Source organism: Dendropsophus ebraccatus, chromosome 3 (genome assembly GCF_027789765.1).
Source record: "Dendropsophus ebraccatus isolate aDenEbr1 chromosome 3, aDenEbr1.pat, whole genome shotgun sequence".
NCBI lineage: Eukaryota > Metazoa > Chordata > Amphibia > Anura > Hylidae > Dendropsophus > Dendropsophus ebraccatus.
The window spans coordinates 50,779,717-50,796,394 of NC_091456.1; the positions used below are offsets into that span (position 1 = coordinate 50,779,717).

At 44.1% G+C, this 16,678-nt stretch overlaps 1 protein-coding gene across 12 annotated transcripts in view; it reads left to right on the forward strand.

Annotated features, from left to right (window-relative positions):
* Positions 1 to 16,678, forward strand: part of CDC14B (cell division cycle 14B) — a 66,018-nt gene that overhangs the window by 13,681 nt on the left and 35,659 nt on the right. For 2 of the 12 annotated variants that reach the window (XM_069961727.1, XM_069961728.1), the window contains exon 1: positions 15,549 to 15,996. The exons of 9 other annotated variants lie outside the window; for them this stretch is intronic. In XM_069961727.1, coding sequence (XP_069817828.1) covers positions 15,948 to 15,996 — 49 coding nt within the window. In that variant the 5' untranslated portion in view covers positions 15,549 to 15,947. Of the gene's footprint in view, positions 1 to 15,547; positions 15,997 to 16,678 lie in introns of those variants that run through there. One more of the 12 variants, XM_069961730.1, reaches the window with a different exon arrangement.

Sequence of the window (16,678 nt, forward strand, 5' to 3'; positions counted from 1 at the left end):
TCATTGCACTGCACAAAAATGGCATAACAGGGAAGAGTATCGCAGCTAGAAAGATTGCACCTCAGTCAACAAACTATCGCATCATCAAGAACTTCAAAGAGAGAGGTTCCATTGTTGCCAAAAAGGCTCCAGGGCGCCCAAGTAAGACCAGCAAGCGCCAGGACCGTCTCTTAAAAGTGTTTCAGCTGCAGGATCGGGCTACCAGCAGTGCAGAGCTTGCTCAGGAATGGCAGCAGGCAGGTGTGAGTGCATCTGCGTGCACTGTGAGGCGGAGACTCTTGGAGCAAGGCCTGGTCTCAAGAAGGGCAGCAAAGAAGCCACTTCTCTCCAGAAAAAACATCAGGGACAGACTGATATTCTGCAAAAGGTACAGGGAGTGGACTACTGAGGACTGGGGTAAAGTCATTTTCTCTGATGAATCCCCTTTCCGATTGTTTGGGACATCTGGAAAACAGCTTATTCGGAGAAGACAAGGTGAGCGCTACCACCAGTCTTGTCTCATGCCAACTGTAAAGCATCCTGAAACCATTCATGTGTGGGGTTGCTTCTCAGCCAAGGGAATCAGCTCTCTCACAGTCTTGCCTAAAAACACAGCCATGAATAAAGAATGGTACTAGAATGTCCTCCAAGAGCAACTTCTCCCAACCTTCCAAGAGCAGTTTGGCGATCAACAATGCCTTTTCCAGCATGATGGAGCACCTTGCTATAAAGCAAAGGTGATAACTAAATGGCTCAGGGAACAAAGCAGAGATTTTGGGTCCATGGCCTGGAAACTCCCCAGATCTTTATCCCATTGAGAACTTGGGGTCAATCATCAAGAGACGGGTGCACAAACAAAAACCAACTAATTCTGACAAAATGCAAGCATTGATTGTGCAAGAATGGACTGCTATCAGTCAGGATTTGGTCCAGAAGTTGATAGCATGAGAGCATGCCAGGGAGAATTGTAGAGGTCCTGAAGAAGAAGGGTCAACACTGCAAATATTGACTTGCTGCATTAACTAATTCTAACTGTCAATATAATCTTTTGTTACTCATAATATGATTGCAATTACTGTATGTGATAAAAACATCTGACAAACACACATAAAAAACAGGGCAGCAGATCATGTGAAAACATAATATTTATGTCATTCTCAAAACTTTTGGCCATGACTGTATATTCTAAAATAATCCTGAAATCTTGCAGTTTTCATTTTCACCACTAGACCTAAAACTAGGGGTCCTTTTTAGACCAAGAGATTTCTCGGCTTCGGGGGCGCAAACGAGCACCGATCAGCAAGATCATCGCTTGTTTGCAGTGCCTTTATGCAGCACGAGAAATTAAACATAGGGCTGCATGAAAGATCACTGTATCTTATGTGCAGCCCTGGAAACTGACAGCACAGATATGTATATATCTGTGCTGCCAGTTTTCAGACTGCAAGCAGTCTTTACCCCGGAGAAGCCAGATCACAAGCAGCGTGGCTAGTAAGTATAGACTGCTGCTTGTGATCTGGAAACTGACAGCATCAATATATACATATATATGAGATCATTTTCCCTTTATCGTTATCAGCCGCAAGAACCCCTGTATACACAGAAAGATGTATGGCCGATAAAGATACATTTTAAAGCATGCTCCAAAGAGATAATTGGACAATAACCAGGCGTTTTCCTGCTTATTGGCTGATCGATGTCTCTTTTACATGGGCCGATTATATTATTGGCCGCATGAGTGTTTCTGTGACCGGTGACACCAGTAAATAGATAGCACCAGACAATAGTGGCTCCCTGTGAAATTAACTCTTTAAAGGCCACAGAGTATACTCAGTAATGTTTCACAATTATCTCAATGGGACAGGTCCTGTTTGTTGTCATCTATGTCTACAAGGCTTGCTGTCTGTTATGAAATGCTGTTAAAAACGGCTCAGGCAAGATGACAGCCCCCATAAAAATTTACAAAAAAATTATCAAAAAAGAGGCGATACATCACTTTAAATATCTGGTTAATCTGCATCTTAAAAGTCTAAATATGCTTCAGGATTTCCAATGTATCGGGAAGAGGGGAGGACTGGGCTCCTGTGGGAGCTATGTGTGGAGTCTATGGCAGCCCACTTATGTGGTATGACCTGGAAGCATGGAGCTGCACAATCTCTACCTGCCTTGACATGCTCCATCAGGTTCTGGGTGTCATTGCTACAGTGGTGCCTTCATAGATTTCTATGGCCGCCCCATTACTGATATATGGTTGTGTACATGAAGTGGTGGTGTTATAAAGAAGACAGAAGCACTTCAGGGCACAGCTACCTTTCACACGTCAAGAATATACACAGATTACTATATTCTAGAAGGTTTTATAATCCTGCAGACGGAATAGCAATGTATAGTAGAATTTCACACATACAGGAGCAGAGAAGGCCACCTGGATAAAGAACAAAGTCACAGCCATCTATTTTCCCGATCATTCTCCATTCTTGCAAATTATGTATTTTTGAGGAAGTTCCAAATCTTCCATCCTCAGTCACTCTCCAGAATCCTTAGCTAGTGGATAGAATGACTGTTCCTATAGTATACGGAGTGACTATTATCACCTATTCATGTCTAATAAAATGCTCTTTAAGCCCATGAAAAGGTGCTGTCGCCATTAGTTTTACAGAACGAGCTGGTTATTAGCGTTCTGTATAGAAATAAGTGAACTCTCTGCACTTCATTACTGCCAGCTGCCTGGAAAACGTGGATACAGCCTGTCTCCATGTTTTTCGGGACTCCCTAAGGCTGCATCCAACTTCTTCAGCCACCGGTAATCAGATGCCGAGAGTTACTCGAAGTTCGCGCATCTCTGGTTATGTAATGATCGGACACATGTTCCTATAGCATTACGGCACGGCATTATCTTAATAGATCAACAATGCTCACGTGTCTGTGTTCTTTGTGAACAGATCTGATTATGTAACCCTATGAATATCAGGATGTCATTATCCAAATGTATGTAATAGCAGCTCCTAGGATTAGGAACTGTCATGACCTCTGTTGTAATCAGCTGATAATAGTCTATTATTCCATTACATCAGAGCCAAGAATACTGCCATCTCCTATACAAGGGCTTTTTAATGCCCTATGCACACGTTCAGTGTTTTTTTTTTTTTTTTCTGGCCTGTATATTCTTTCTGCTATCAATGTTCACAATCTGCAGAAAAATACAGATTTGTGCTTTTGTAGTGCATCCGCAATCTGTATTTTTTGGTGGATCTTTTAATGCTATACTCTGATAGTTTAATAAAGTTGATCAGCTTTAAAAAAAAAAATGTAAAAGATGTAACCAGTTTTCCTAATGTAGATCCGCATTTTTTTCCGGACGATACAGATACCAAAAGGTTACAATCCGTAAAAAATAGCAGATCCCATTGACTTCTATTGGTGAACTAATAAAAAAAAGGGGTCCGCACTAATGGTGCATTTACACAGAAAGATTATCTGACAGATTATCTTCCAAGGATTTGAAGCCAAAACCAGGAACAGACTAAACAGAGATCAGGTCAAAGCCTGAGATTTCTCCTCTTTTCAAATCCACTCCTGGCTTTGGCTTCAAATCTTTGGCAGATAATCTTTCTGTGTAAACGCACCATAAGACGTGCCCTTAGCTCAAATTAAATCAACAGGCAACAACTAAAGTATGTAACTGCAATGCACAATTGTTGACACTATTATGGAATGTGTGAATAAGGCCTAAGTATTGTTTTAGCATATTACAAAGAGAATCACTGAATCTCAAAGTACAAAAAGAATCAAGCAGTATGAGGGGCCATACACATACACACATGACTGCAACCTATTTAAAAGATTTGCTGATATACACTGAGACGTGCTGCCAGAGGGCTCAGAGGGAACCTGTCACCACATGAGTTGTCTGGGAGCTTCCCAACAGCTTCTCCATGCCCCACCAGCCTTGACTGATTGATCACCCTCTACACTCAAACAGATTATCAGTTAAAACTGGCAGGGCAGACGCAAGTCACCAGGGACCACCCTGGTGACTCATGGTTCAGGCAGTATTAAAGCAGGTCCAGTTTCCCTTTATTTGAGGGTATGTGCTCACATTTTTTTATACTTTTTTTATAGTTGTCAAAGAAAAATGCGAAAAAATGCATTTTTGTGGCATTCATTTTCTCATATTCTTTAATAGAAACCCTTTAAGACACTCATCAGTAGGTTTATGCTATCCTGTTCAAGGGTAGCATAAACTTGTGACCGAGAAGCTGAACAGAATGACGTATCACTTACATTGTTCTGTGCAGCTGATTTCGAGATATCGTCCTGAATAACAGACAATAAGTAGTATTCTCCATTATGTGCATGAGTCCAGTAGTCCTAGATATTCATGAGTTCCTGCAAATTCCACCCACCAGATGCTGATTCGCAGTTATCTATCTATGCTGTGCATAGGCAATCAACTGTTAATCAGCAGCTGGAGGAAGTGGTGCGGCACAAATCTCATTCTCCTGCATATTTGGAGAACAGCTGAACAGGATGGTGTAAGTAATACGTTGTTCTTGTTCAGCAAAATACAGATGCTGTCTGTTCAGAGAAACCAATCTTAGGACGTGTCTTTTATGGCAAGAGATGGAGCACCACTAATGCCACTCGTGGCTGAGTTCTGTTCACCTCAGAAGGAAGATGACACTTGAGAAAGAAACCAGTTCGGTTTGGAAACGCGTTGTGTCGCCATGAATGTTTAATTAACAATAAATTTTAAACACTATTCTACATCTCCTTTTTGGATCTGCGCCCTAACTTACCCTGGTTGGAGGGAGGTCGTTTTGTTCTATGCTATCCATCTTGTATGGTATTACCTGGGAGTGGCAGCGATCCTAACACATGCGGTATTGAGTGTTGTGCCTCTTCTTGCACAACTCTATCAGGTGAGAGTTTTTCATACTATTTCTCTCACCAACCCCTTATACTCCTGATCTGTGCTATGGAGCACTGTTCAAATTTCTTTTTCACCTCAGAAGGAGGAAGAATACAGGAGAAATGGGGAACAGAGGTAGGTAAGTATAGTTTTTGTCAACTATACTTAACGTATGTGTGTGGTGATCCCAGTGGCGCGGTCCTGGCGCTGTTCTTTTCTCGTGCACTGGCCCAGTGCCTCGTGCCCGGTGCCCCCAGTGTGACTATATTCCCTCCCTTCACTGACATGGCCCTGTTGATCCTAATGGAGATGCATCACTGAGAGGAGGAGATAGAGAAGATAACGAGAGTCGGGTGTTATTTTGAAAAAAGGACCAAGCCACCGGGATCCCCGGATCAGCGCCAACTGTGTAACGTTAAAGAAAAAAAGTAAGCTCCCTAATGGTACATTTGCTTTAACTATACTTACCAATTATATATATATATATATATATATATATATATATATATATATATATATATATATATATATATATATATATTATATATAATTTTTTTTTCTTTTCCGTAGCTTTTCTGGCCCAGCTCACTTTCCTTATGTCCTTATATACATGTTTATCATGTTCATCTATTGCTTTAGGGAAAAGATTACAACGCAACAAACTTTCAATTCTAGATTGAGAGATAAGTGAAACAATGGACAATGATTCATTTACAGAGATAGCTAAACCAATGCATGTCTTTACAGTCTGCAAATAAGGAGTGTGGAAACAAGAAGAACTGGTCTTTCAGGTTTGTGTCTGACTCTCATACAGTTATTGGGATTTCCTATGGCTTTGGAATTGTGGAAGTAGCCGTGTCCTTTAATTAGTAACCAGCTAAGATTTCTGGAAAGTACCCATAAGGCCTCCATCACACTGTCCTATGTATAGGGGGTAACTTTGTCAGATGGGAATACCTAAGATGCCAAATACCGTACTGGAATCACTGGACCCCAATAAAGTCACTGGGGTCCGTTGAGTGTTGTTGGAGCCCAGCATGCAGTGGATTGATTAATACCAATTGTTTTGCTTTATTAACAAAGCAGGTGTGAACCCAAACTTAAAGACATGCAAAAAACGGACGCAGTTTGATGTCATTCAGCCCTAGTCAATGACCTATATTTTTTTGCCTAGAAATTCATTTCCATATGTGACATCATTGCTGGTTTTTGACATGGTTTTTCAAAAATCTGCCAATTATTTTTTTGCTGGATTTTTAAAGTGGGTTCTTGACATATGGCTGACGCCACCGTAAAAATAAAAAAAATAAGTTATATGGGGCACAGGCCCACTATCAAATGAGTGTTTGGCCCTGCGGTTCTCGTTCCGACACCTTTTCAGATCTTCCTCATCATCGCTTTTCCTACTTCCAAGAGTTCAAATCCAATAGCATGGTAACAGCATCTCACTTAGGCGGAAATACGGAAAAAAGAAAACTTTATTCCAGCATGGCACACAGAGCGACGTTTCAACCTTATTGGTCTTTTTCAAGCAAAGACCAATAAGGTTGAAACGTCGCTCTGTGTGCCATGCTGGAATAAAGTTTTCTTTTTTCCGTATTTCCGCCTAAGTGAGATGCTGTTACCATGCTATTGGATTTGAACTGTTTTGTCCCTATAGGACACAGGGACAGGTAACTTTTGCATCTACATCCCATGTTTGACGCTATACTTAGACCGGAGGGTCTTTGTGGGGAAGTGCTATAGTGTGTATCTTTTTACACTTCCAAGAGTTATCTCAGCAGGATCTGCCTGCTCAGCCAATCACTGACTGAGGTGGACATCGCTGGGCCCAGTGATTGGCTGGACAGCTTTCTCCTAGTCATCAGTCCATTTAGTAAAAAAAAAAAAAAAGCACTCAGCACAACTGATGCTGTCCGCCGACAGACAAGTACTGCACTGTGTGAAGCCAGGCAGTGCTCAGCATTCAATGAACAACAGGTCCACAAGTATCTCAACCAAGAAAAAAATTCTGCACTCACCACAGCGCTTTTCTTTTTTTCTTTATTGAAGTTCAGACATTACATGTGGAGGTGAGGGAGGAGAAACACAAACATTCATTGACAGCGACAACCATTTTGTGCGCTGACGCACACTTTTACCGAATGAACAACCCTAGTTGTATATATCATACATTTTATGATTCAGATCTTCACCATACATTGCCATGTGAATGGAGCCTGTGATATGCATAGGCCGTATGCAGGCAGCTGTAAAACACCTGGAATACAGAGTGGGAACTGTGTGTAGGGTCTGTTTATAGGTTTATATAAATACAGAAGTGATTTCATTAGTCTTTCCAGATTACATAAGAAATCTATTGTAGATTAGTGCTGAGTTATAAGCTTCATTGAAGCTGTCAGCGGTTTCAGCAGAGAATACAGAAGGTAATAGAGAACTCTGTGTAGTGGAGCTGCGCCTCTCCTGCCCCATCAGATCAGCTCCTAATTATCACAATCCATCTCCCAATTACCTCATGTAATTTAATCACCGCTTGAATTGGGAAGGATTAGTATGCAGCAGAGCCCAGCGTGCGCACAGCCAGCTACTCGGCCCCTTCATGTCCTGTGTCTTCATGGCCACATCACAATACATCTTCAAAATGACAGCAACAATATTTAAAAGGAACAGGATGTACAAACTCTCAAATTGTGTCGCTTAACAATGGATCAAATGATGGCAACCAGGACAAAGCAAAATCCCAGATCTTTGAGAGATCCACGAAAAGGGAGAAAATCCAGCATCTTTAGCTAGAGCTGTAGGGTTCTAAAGGAGTTGCCGAGTGTCTAGTGTTTGTATGTCTGGTCATCGTGTTGTGATTTATGCGGGAAGATCCTGGTGGGTGATGTAGGGGCGGTTGCAATCTGGTTGTTTGTCTATAGCAAGATCAGATCACAATAGAATATAACCACACATTTTGGTGGAGAATGTACTTTGCCCCTTTGGGGGGCAAAATGGTTATCATAGACGTTGGAATCGGGCAGTTTCATGGATTGTCATTGGCTGCACAGACCACACGAACACAATCCTCGGAGCTGCCTCCAAACAGTACTTGTTCACACATTGCTTTGTCAGGCTGTTAGGAACTTGGCAGTGAGTGTGCCTACTAAGGACAGATGGTTTATAGTTGCTATACACTTGAGCAGCTCCATTATATGAACTTGTAAGGTTTGCAGTTTTGCATGTGAACTGCTGATAGTCCTGGATATTTCTACATCTCGGTACCTACAGTAACTGAAACAGCAGAAATGTGACCTGACTTGCTTGGTCTGCGCTATTCTGCAGTCTATATAGAGTGCAGTGCTCTGTACTTGCTTTGCTTAGACTGATCAAGGTGATAGTGACTTATGCAGCCTGCAGAGATGGTCTACACATATGGATCTGCGGCCTCTTCTACACAGTGATCCCAGCAGAAAGTTCTACTTATTGTAATGAAGGAGCCTGCCCCGTTTCAAGCTGCCGGTGGTTTGAGAAGCATGAAACTTCTGACACTATTTAGAGATGAAATGGGCTTACCCATGAACAATCCTTTATTACCTTTTCGAAGGATTGATGATAAATATATGAACATCGAGGGGTCTGACATTGGTGTGTATGCAGTGTACGGTTATTTAGAGGAAGGCAATGACATTTCTTTGAATGGAATGGCATAGCTGACTACATTATTTCATACTGGAATAAAGGCTAAAATGGTCCTCTTTTGCCCTTGTTGGATAAATAGAGCCTTAAAGGGGTAGTGCGGCGCTAAACAATTATTCACTAAATAACACACATTACAAAGCTATACAACTTTAGGCTATGTTCACACTGCGTATGAGTCCGGACGCATTTCGTATGCCGCAGTACATGTGCGGCTGAAACTACGGGCATGGGAAAAATAGACATGCCACCGAATGCGTACGAACCACAAACATACCCCCGTAGTAGAGTTATGCTTCCCTAGCTTGATTCGAAGCGATCTGAGGCAGGTCATTTACTTGGAAATCTTCGCCCAGCCCCGTAAACCACACAGAACCTTTTGGATCGAAAAATCAAGTTCAATTTGGCTGAAATAAGTACTTCGTACGGGACCGCATGGGAATCCACGGCCGTGAGTTTCAACATTTCCATCCTCAAACAATGGTCTTGTTCCTTTTTCACGGCGCCGTATACGATCCGGCCGTAAGCTCATACGTAGTGTGCATTGTGTGGGCGTATATCGTATACTTTCAAGTGAACGCATCAACCTCAAAACTACGTCGTATATTCGCGGTTCGCACTACCGCCGGAAACATACGCAGTGTGAACATAGCCTTATAATGTATGTTATGTTAGTGAATGGCCCCCTTCCCCGTGTTTCCCCCCACCCACGCTAGACCCGAAAGTGTAGTGCTCTATACTCACCTGATCCGTGTCGACCCCTGTCTGCCATCTGAGTATAGAGCACTAGACTTCCGGGGATGGCGTGGGTGGGGGGAAACACTGGAAAGTTGTATAACTTTGTAATGTGTGTTATTTAGTGAATAATTGTTTAGCGCCACACTACCCCTTTAAGGTGACACTTTTTGGGGCAAATATGCCAAATATAGACTTGTCTGTGGTCATCAAGCAGTAAAACACCAACTCTTTCTTCTGTATAGTCTTTTTTTGTACTAAGATCGTATCATGGTGCCCGGGGGGCATGTCCCTACCCGGCATTGTCATATCAAATGAAGTTATTCAGTAGTTAGCCACGCGGCATGGTAGTATCTGATGCCAATTAATAGTGGTGCACAGCACCACCAAACCATGACACAATAAGTCCACCCAGTATCCAGTGAACATAAACAATAAGAGGGCACTACATGTCTTCAGGAAGTAAATGACTTGTTCACCCATTTTCTTATTATAAGCAACATTTCAACCCCTGAATGGAGTCATCAAGCATTAACCCCTTAAAGGGGTTATCCAGTGCTACAAAAACATGGCCACTTTTCCCCCTACTGTTGTCTCCAGTTCAGGTGCAGTTTGCAATTAAGCTCTATTTACTTCAATGGAAGACAACTGGAGACAACAGTAGGGGGAAAGTGGCCATGTTTTTGTAGCGCTGGATAACCCCTTCAAGGTCAAAGCCAATTTTCATTGTTGCACTTTTTTGCTTTTTCCACTTTGTTTAAAAGTCCATAGCACTTGCATTTTTTCACCTAGAGAACAACATGAGCCACTGTTTTTTGCGACACCAATTGTACTTTGCAATGACAGGCATTATTTTCCCATAAAATATGCTGCGACACCCAGAGAAAAATCATTTGCGCTGTCAAATTGAAAAAAAAAAAGGAATTTGTTTTGATTTCGGGGAGTTTTGCATTTACGCCGTTCGTCCTATGGTAAGACTGACTAGTTATGCATGTTCCTCACATCAGTACTATTACAACGATATGTAACATGTATAACTTTTATTTTATTTGATGGCTTTTAAAAAATTCAAACCATTGTTAACAGATATATGTTCCTTAAAATCGCTCTATTCCCAGGCTAATAACGCGTTTATCCTTTGGTCTATGGGGCTGTGTAAGGTGTCATTTTTTTGTGCCATGATGTGTTCTTTCTATCGGCACCTTGATTGCGCATATTCGACTTTTTGATCACTTTTTATTACCTTTTTTCTGGATTTGATGTGACCAAAAATGCGCAATTTTGCACTTTGGAATTTTTTGTCGCTGACGCAGTTTACCGTGCGAGATCAGGAATGTGATAATTTAATAGTTCAGGCGATTACGCACGCGGCGATACCAAACATGTTTGTTTATTTATATTTATAAAATGGGAAAAGGGGGGTGATTTGGAGTTTTAATAGGGGAGGGGATGTTTTTTATTAATAAAAACACTTTTTTTTTTTTTTTTTTTTTTTATGTATTTATTTTTTTTACATTGACTAGAAGTCCCCCTGGGGGACTTGTATATACACAGCACTGATCTCTCATAGAGATCAATGCTGTGTATATACACAGCAAAGATCCATTTGATCGGTGATAGATTGCCTTGGCCTGCTGCAGGCCACAGCAATCTATTGCTGAGCCGGGATCAGCGTCACTGTGACGCTGAGGCCCGGCACGGGCAGAAGAACGGGACCCCTCTCTGAACTCCCCCTTTGCCACCATGACTTACCAGGTATGTCATGGGACAGTAAGAGGTTAAGAATGTATTTCAGAATTACTGTTTTATGAGGAATAGAAGTATTTAAAGGGAATCTTTAAGCTGTAATTCATGTTCAAAACTGCTGACACTATTAGATAGCTGTTAGGTCAAGAAGACACATGGAGCTATATATATATATATTAATTATATAATATATATATATAATCTATATCTGTCTGTGCTTCCAGAATATAGAAAAATACTTTTAAAAGAGAAATCACATGAAACGACAAAAAAAAACAACTCAGAGGCAGGCAGGGGGTTGTGGAAAGATAATAAAGAACGTATACTTACCCATCACTGTGCCCTTGAAGTAACGCCTTCCTGATATCTACCAGCTGCTGCATCGTTACATACCCAGCTAATGGATTGCCAACTCAGCCAATCAGGGACTAGTGCGGGACACTGCTGCAGTCCCTGAGCTAGCAATCCATCAGCCAGTCCTTGACATTGCAGCAGAAGGAGTCGGGGCTATAATGTACTCAGAAGCCGGACAAAAATTACTTCCATTGGCTGGCAGAGAGAGGTAACAAGGGGCACATGAGCAGGTAAGTATACCTCTCATTATGTTCCAGCACCCCCCTTCCTGCTTCTGATTTATTAGCTTCATGGGACTTTGCACTTCAGATTAAAGTGTCAAAGAGACTTTCCCAAGCCCCTGGAATGCTGAGGTCTCTAACCTCCTTGCTCCTGCTCAGACATATGGATGTGAAGGGGAGCAAGGAGGTGTTACAGTCCTCAGCACTACCTAATAGTCTTCCCTGTTGCTGTACCTGATTGTCTACTCTGTCACTATAGCCGATTGTTGCTCCTGATATCTGATTGCTGCTCCTGTTAGTCTACCTGATAGTCACTCCTGTCCCCTGTTGCTGTAAATGATTGTTGCCCCTAATACCGTATGTAATCATTGCCAATGTCAGTGTGCCTAACTGTCATTGATATAAATGTACATAAGCATTGCTCCTGTTTGGTGTTGCATGATGCACTGAAATATTGATACTCGGGGCAAAAATTGGTTCAATACCAGGATTTCCTGGTAGTCGATAATTTATGTTAAGCTGTGCAATAGCACGGCTTAACATACAATATACCCCTGAAAACATTGCGGACGGCAATCTGAGCGACTGCCATGTTCTTTGCTGTATGCCGCCCCCTATCATCAGCTGCATGGCCTGCCCACAACCCGCTTACAGCACTACTAACTTCAAATAGCTGGTACAGAGTGATTGCTCGTGCTTTCAGTTTATCCGTCTACATACTACTGTTAATACTGATATCACTGATATCACTGGGTACGCTGAGGAGGAAGGTATGTGCGTTACTTTCCTCCTCGGTGCCAGTCCTGCTCTGTTGGTTGGGGTAAACTCTGCTCCAGAGCACCATTAGGAGCACTGCTGCGTCATTCAGCCCACCCCCTCCATTGATTATCATTAGAAGAGGCGAGTCGGATGACGCAGCAGTGCTCCGTAGCAAAGTTTACCCCAACTAGCAGAGTGGGAGCGGTGCTGAAGAAGAAGGTAACGCACATGCCTTCCTCCTCAGCATCCCCTGCGCTGTAGGGGGCTATCAGGTTAGATTTGTCCAACTTTTTTTTTTTTTTTTTCAATATTTTATTGGTTTTCGGCATTGTAACAAAAATAAATATTTTGTACAGTAGTCCCTTAGTATGTTCTGTAGAAGTTGAGAGGTGGGAAAGTCTGTAATCAGAGAACATCACCATATGCATATAAATTATACTGTTAGAATGCCCTTGATAAAAGGAGGCTATATTATCCAATAATAGAACAGTTTCTTACTCGTACCTAATACCAGAATATCTTAAAGAAAGACAATAGACTGAGGAACAAGACAAAGACAGATGAATAATATAAAATAAAGAGTAAAAATTACGTAAAGCACAAAACACACAAAGCACATATGTTGAACTTTTACTACACCTGCCATAGAGTAGACATTGTAAATGTGAATGATCTTATTTGTGTTGCATGACTATCTTTGTCACACACGGAGACTTTCAAACCTAGAATATTTACGGAGTTAACTGGTTAAAAGAGTATCTGAAGAAATATTTCTACATTTAAATGTGCATTATATCCATTACTTACATGATGCTGATCCTCTGCCGGGGCTGTGCCGTTCTGTCATGACTTTATTCTTGATCCCAAAACAAATGCCCCTATGCCTGGTCACAGCAGTAACCGCCTGGGATTGGCTGAGCAGGCAGGGATGTAGAACAGGAAGAGGCCTGACAGTGGGGAATGCCACTGGCAGGGGCTTAGAGGTGAGCCAGTATGGGATTCTTGAGCAGTAAATGTAAAAATATTTCTCTAAAAAAAACCTTTAAATAAATTTCACATAAAGCATTGTCTTCATTAGATACACAGGGCTTCACATCTGCTTCCAAAAAAGGTGCATATACTATTATTTTCCTGTTAAAAAAAAAACTGAATGTCTGTTCAAACTGTTCCATTATAGTCTACGGTGACGGATATCAATGTCTTCATGAAAGATCAAATCTCGACACTCACCATTTTCATGCTTCCATAAATCTTTATTTTAGAAAATTCATCAGATTTTTACAGCGGTAAAAAAACAGGACGTTTCGGCGTCAAGCCTTCCTCAACTGTCACACTGTCAACTGGACAGTTGAGGAAGGCTTGACGCCGAAACGTCCTGTTTTTTTACCGCTGTAAAAATCTGATGAATTTTCTAAAATAAAGATTTATGGAAGCATGAAAATGGTGAGTGCCGAGATTTGAACTTTCATGATGTCATAGGAATTTTTTCCTACTACGAGCACCACCCTTGACACAGACGTGCCGCCCTAAAAGAATTTCTTGGATATCAATGTCTGTCACTTTGCACACTGCCATAATTTGCAGTGCACAATTGCAGATAGTATAGGATGCAGCAGGGTGTTCCTGGAGCCCATAGTGGCTCGGGAAAAATACAGCTCTGTGCCCGTCACGATGGTCACGGCTATGTTCACGCAATGTTTTTTCCTCTCCATTTTTGAAAGAAAATTTTGCTGTTTGGTCGCTCGTCAGTGTAGTGACGGCTGTTGGTACATAATTCTAGTTCAGGTGGACTAATAGCCCTTTGGATTTGTCTTTATTTGAAAAGTCCATTGAATTTAATAGTAAAGATGGTGGAAAAATAAAAACTGTGTGCAAATAACTAAAGAATAACGTCCGCTGTTTGCAAAAGACGTCCGAAAATAATTGTCATGATCTTTATTTTGAGGTCCGCACAGATTACGTCCGTCATTTTATACACTGTGTGCATTGGTTGTCCGTCATTCCATTGACCTCAGTGCATTGCAGTCAGTTACATCACAACAATAACAGACGTCTTTTTTTCACATTGTGTGAACATAGCCCAAAAATGAATGTGCAAAAAAATGCTCCGTTTCTTATCTGTTTTTGCTCTGCAGTGTACAGAATGACTACCCTTAGATTCTCTATACACCCACTACACACAGGGCTGTGGGTGTAGGGACTGTCGTGGGCCCCGGGCTCTGGGAGTAGGGACTGTCGTGGGCCCCGGGCTCTGGGAGTAGGGACTGTCGTGGGTCCCGGGCTCTGGGAGTGGGGACTGTCGTGGGTCCCGGGCTCTGGGAGTGGGGACTGTCGTGGGTCCCGGGCTGTGGGAGTGGGGACTGTCGTGGGCCCCGGGCTGTGGGAGTGGGGACTGTCGTGGGCCCCGGGCTGTGGGTGTAGGGACTGTCGTGGGCCCCGGGCTGTGGGAGTGGGGACTGTCGTGGGCCCAGGGCTGTGGGTGTGGGGACTGTCGTTGACCCCGGGCTGTGGGTGTGGGGACTGTGGTGGACCCCGGGCTGTGGGTGTGGGGACTGTGGTGGACCCCGGGCTGTGGGTGTGGGGACTGTGGTGGACCCCGGGCTGTGGGTGTGGGGACTGTGGTGGACCCCGGGCTGTGGGTGTGGGGACTGTGGTGGACCCCGGGCTGTGGGTGTGGGGACTGTGGTGGACCCCGGGCTGTGGGTGTGGGGACTGTGGTGGACCCCGGGCTGTGGGTGTGGGGACTGTGGTGGACCCCGGGCTGTGGGTGTGGGGACTGTGGTGGACCCCGGGCTGTGGGTGTGGGGACTGTGGTGGACCCCGGGCTGTGGGTGTGGGGACTGTGGTGGGCCCCGGGCTGTGGGTGTGGGGACTGTGGTGGGCCCCGGGCTGTGGGTGTAGGGACTGTCATGGGCCCCGGGCGGTCGCCCTCAGAGCCGTCACTATATCCCGCCCCGTACAGACTAGTACACGAGCTCGCGGTTGGAAGCGGGCGCCGCCTCTATCGGGGCATTTAAACTTCTGGGCGCTCCCTATTGGCTGTCTGCCGCATTCCTTTTAACAACGGCTGGAGCGCCAGCCAATCAGCAGGTAGGGATTGGACCTGGGCGGGGTTGGCGAGCAGCCTCGTCTTCTGGCCGCCTCCGTGTTTCCTAGATTCGGATCCATAACAAGCTGGGCTGGTGCTGGCAGGGTGCGCGGCTGGTGCTGGCAGGGTGCGCGGCTGGTGCTGGCAGGGTGCGCGGCTGGTGCTGGCAGGGTGCGCGGCTGGTGCTGGCAGGGTGCGCGGCTGGTGCTGGCAGGGTGCGCGGCTGCCTCCCTCATCCCCGCTCCCGGGCTGCTCTGTGTCCGGCGCGGCTCAGCTCTCTGGCGAGCGGCCAAGTGCGTAATAAAAGTTACCGTGAAGTTACGGAGGCGGCGGGCACTACGGACACGGACGGAAGCCGGAGAGGAGAGGCGCAGCGCAAAGGTCACCAGGGAGTGGGTGGCTCGGCGGCCGGTGCCAGCCTGTCACACCTCCTAACCCCCCGGCTACTCCCGGGAGCCTCTACCGAAGCCTCAGCATGGGGGAAGAGCACGACCTCCCTCCCGGGGCCGTGGACCTATTCGATGGTGAGCGCTGCCCGATCCTACACCACATCTATATGTACTGCGTGTATGTGGGGAGGCGGGGGAGTGGGGACCGTCTATATAGATACAGTGTAGTGGGGACTGTCTATAGATACAGTGTAGTGGGGACTGTCTATATAGATACAGTGTAGTGGGGACTGTCTATATAGATACTGTGTAGTGGGGACTGTCTATATAGATACAGTGTAGTGGGGACCGTCTATATAGATACAGTGTAGTGGGGACCGTCTATATAGATACTGTGTAGTGGGGACTGTCTATATAGATACAGTGTAGTGGGGACCGTCTATATAGATACAGTGTAGTGGGGACCGCCTATATAGATACAGTGTAGTGGGGACTGTCTATATAGATACAGTGCAGTGGGGACCGTGTATATAGATACAGTGTAGTGGGGACCGTGTATATAGATACAGTGTAGTGTGGACCGTCTATATAGATACAGTGTAGTGTGGACTGTCTATATAGATACAGTGTAGTGGGGACTGTCTATATAGATACAGTGTAGTGGGGACCGTGTATATAGATACAGTGTAGTGTGGGCTGTCTATATAGATACAGTGTAGTGGGGACCGTCTATATAGATACAGTGCAGTGGGGACCGTGTATATAGATACAGTGTAGTGGGGACCGTGTATATAGATACAGTGTAGTGTGGACCGTC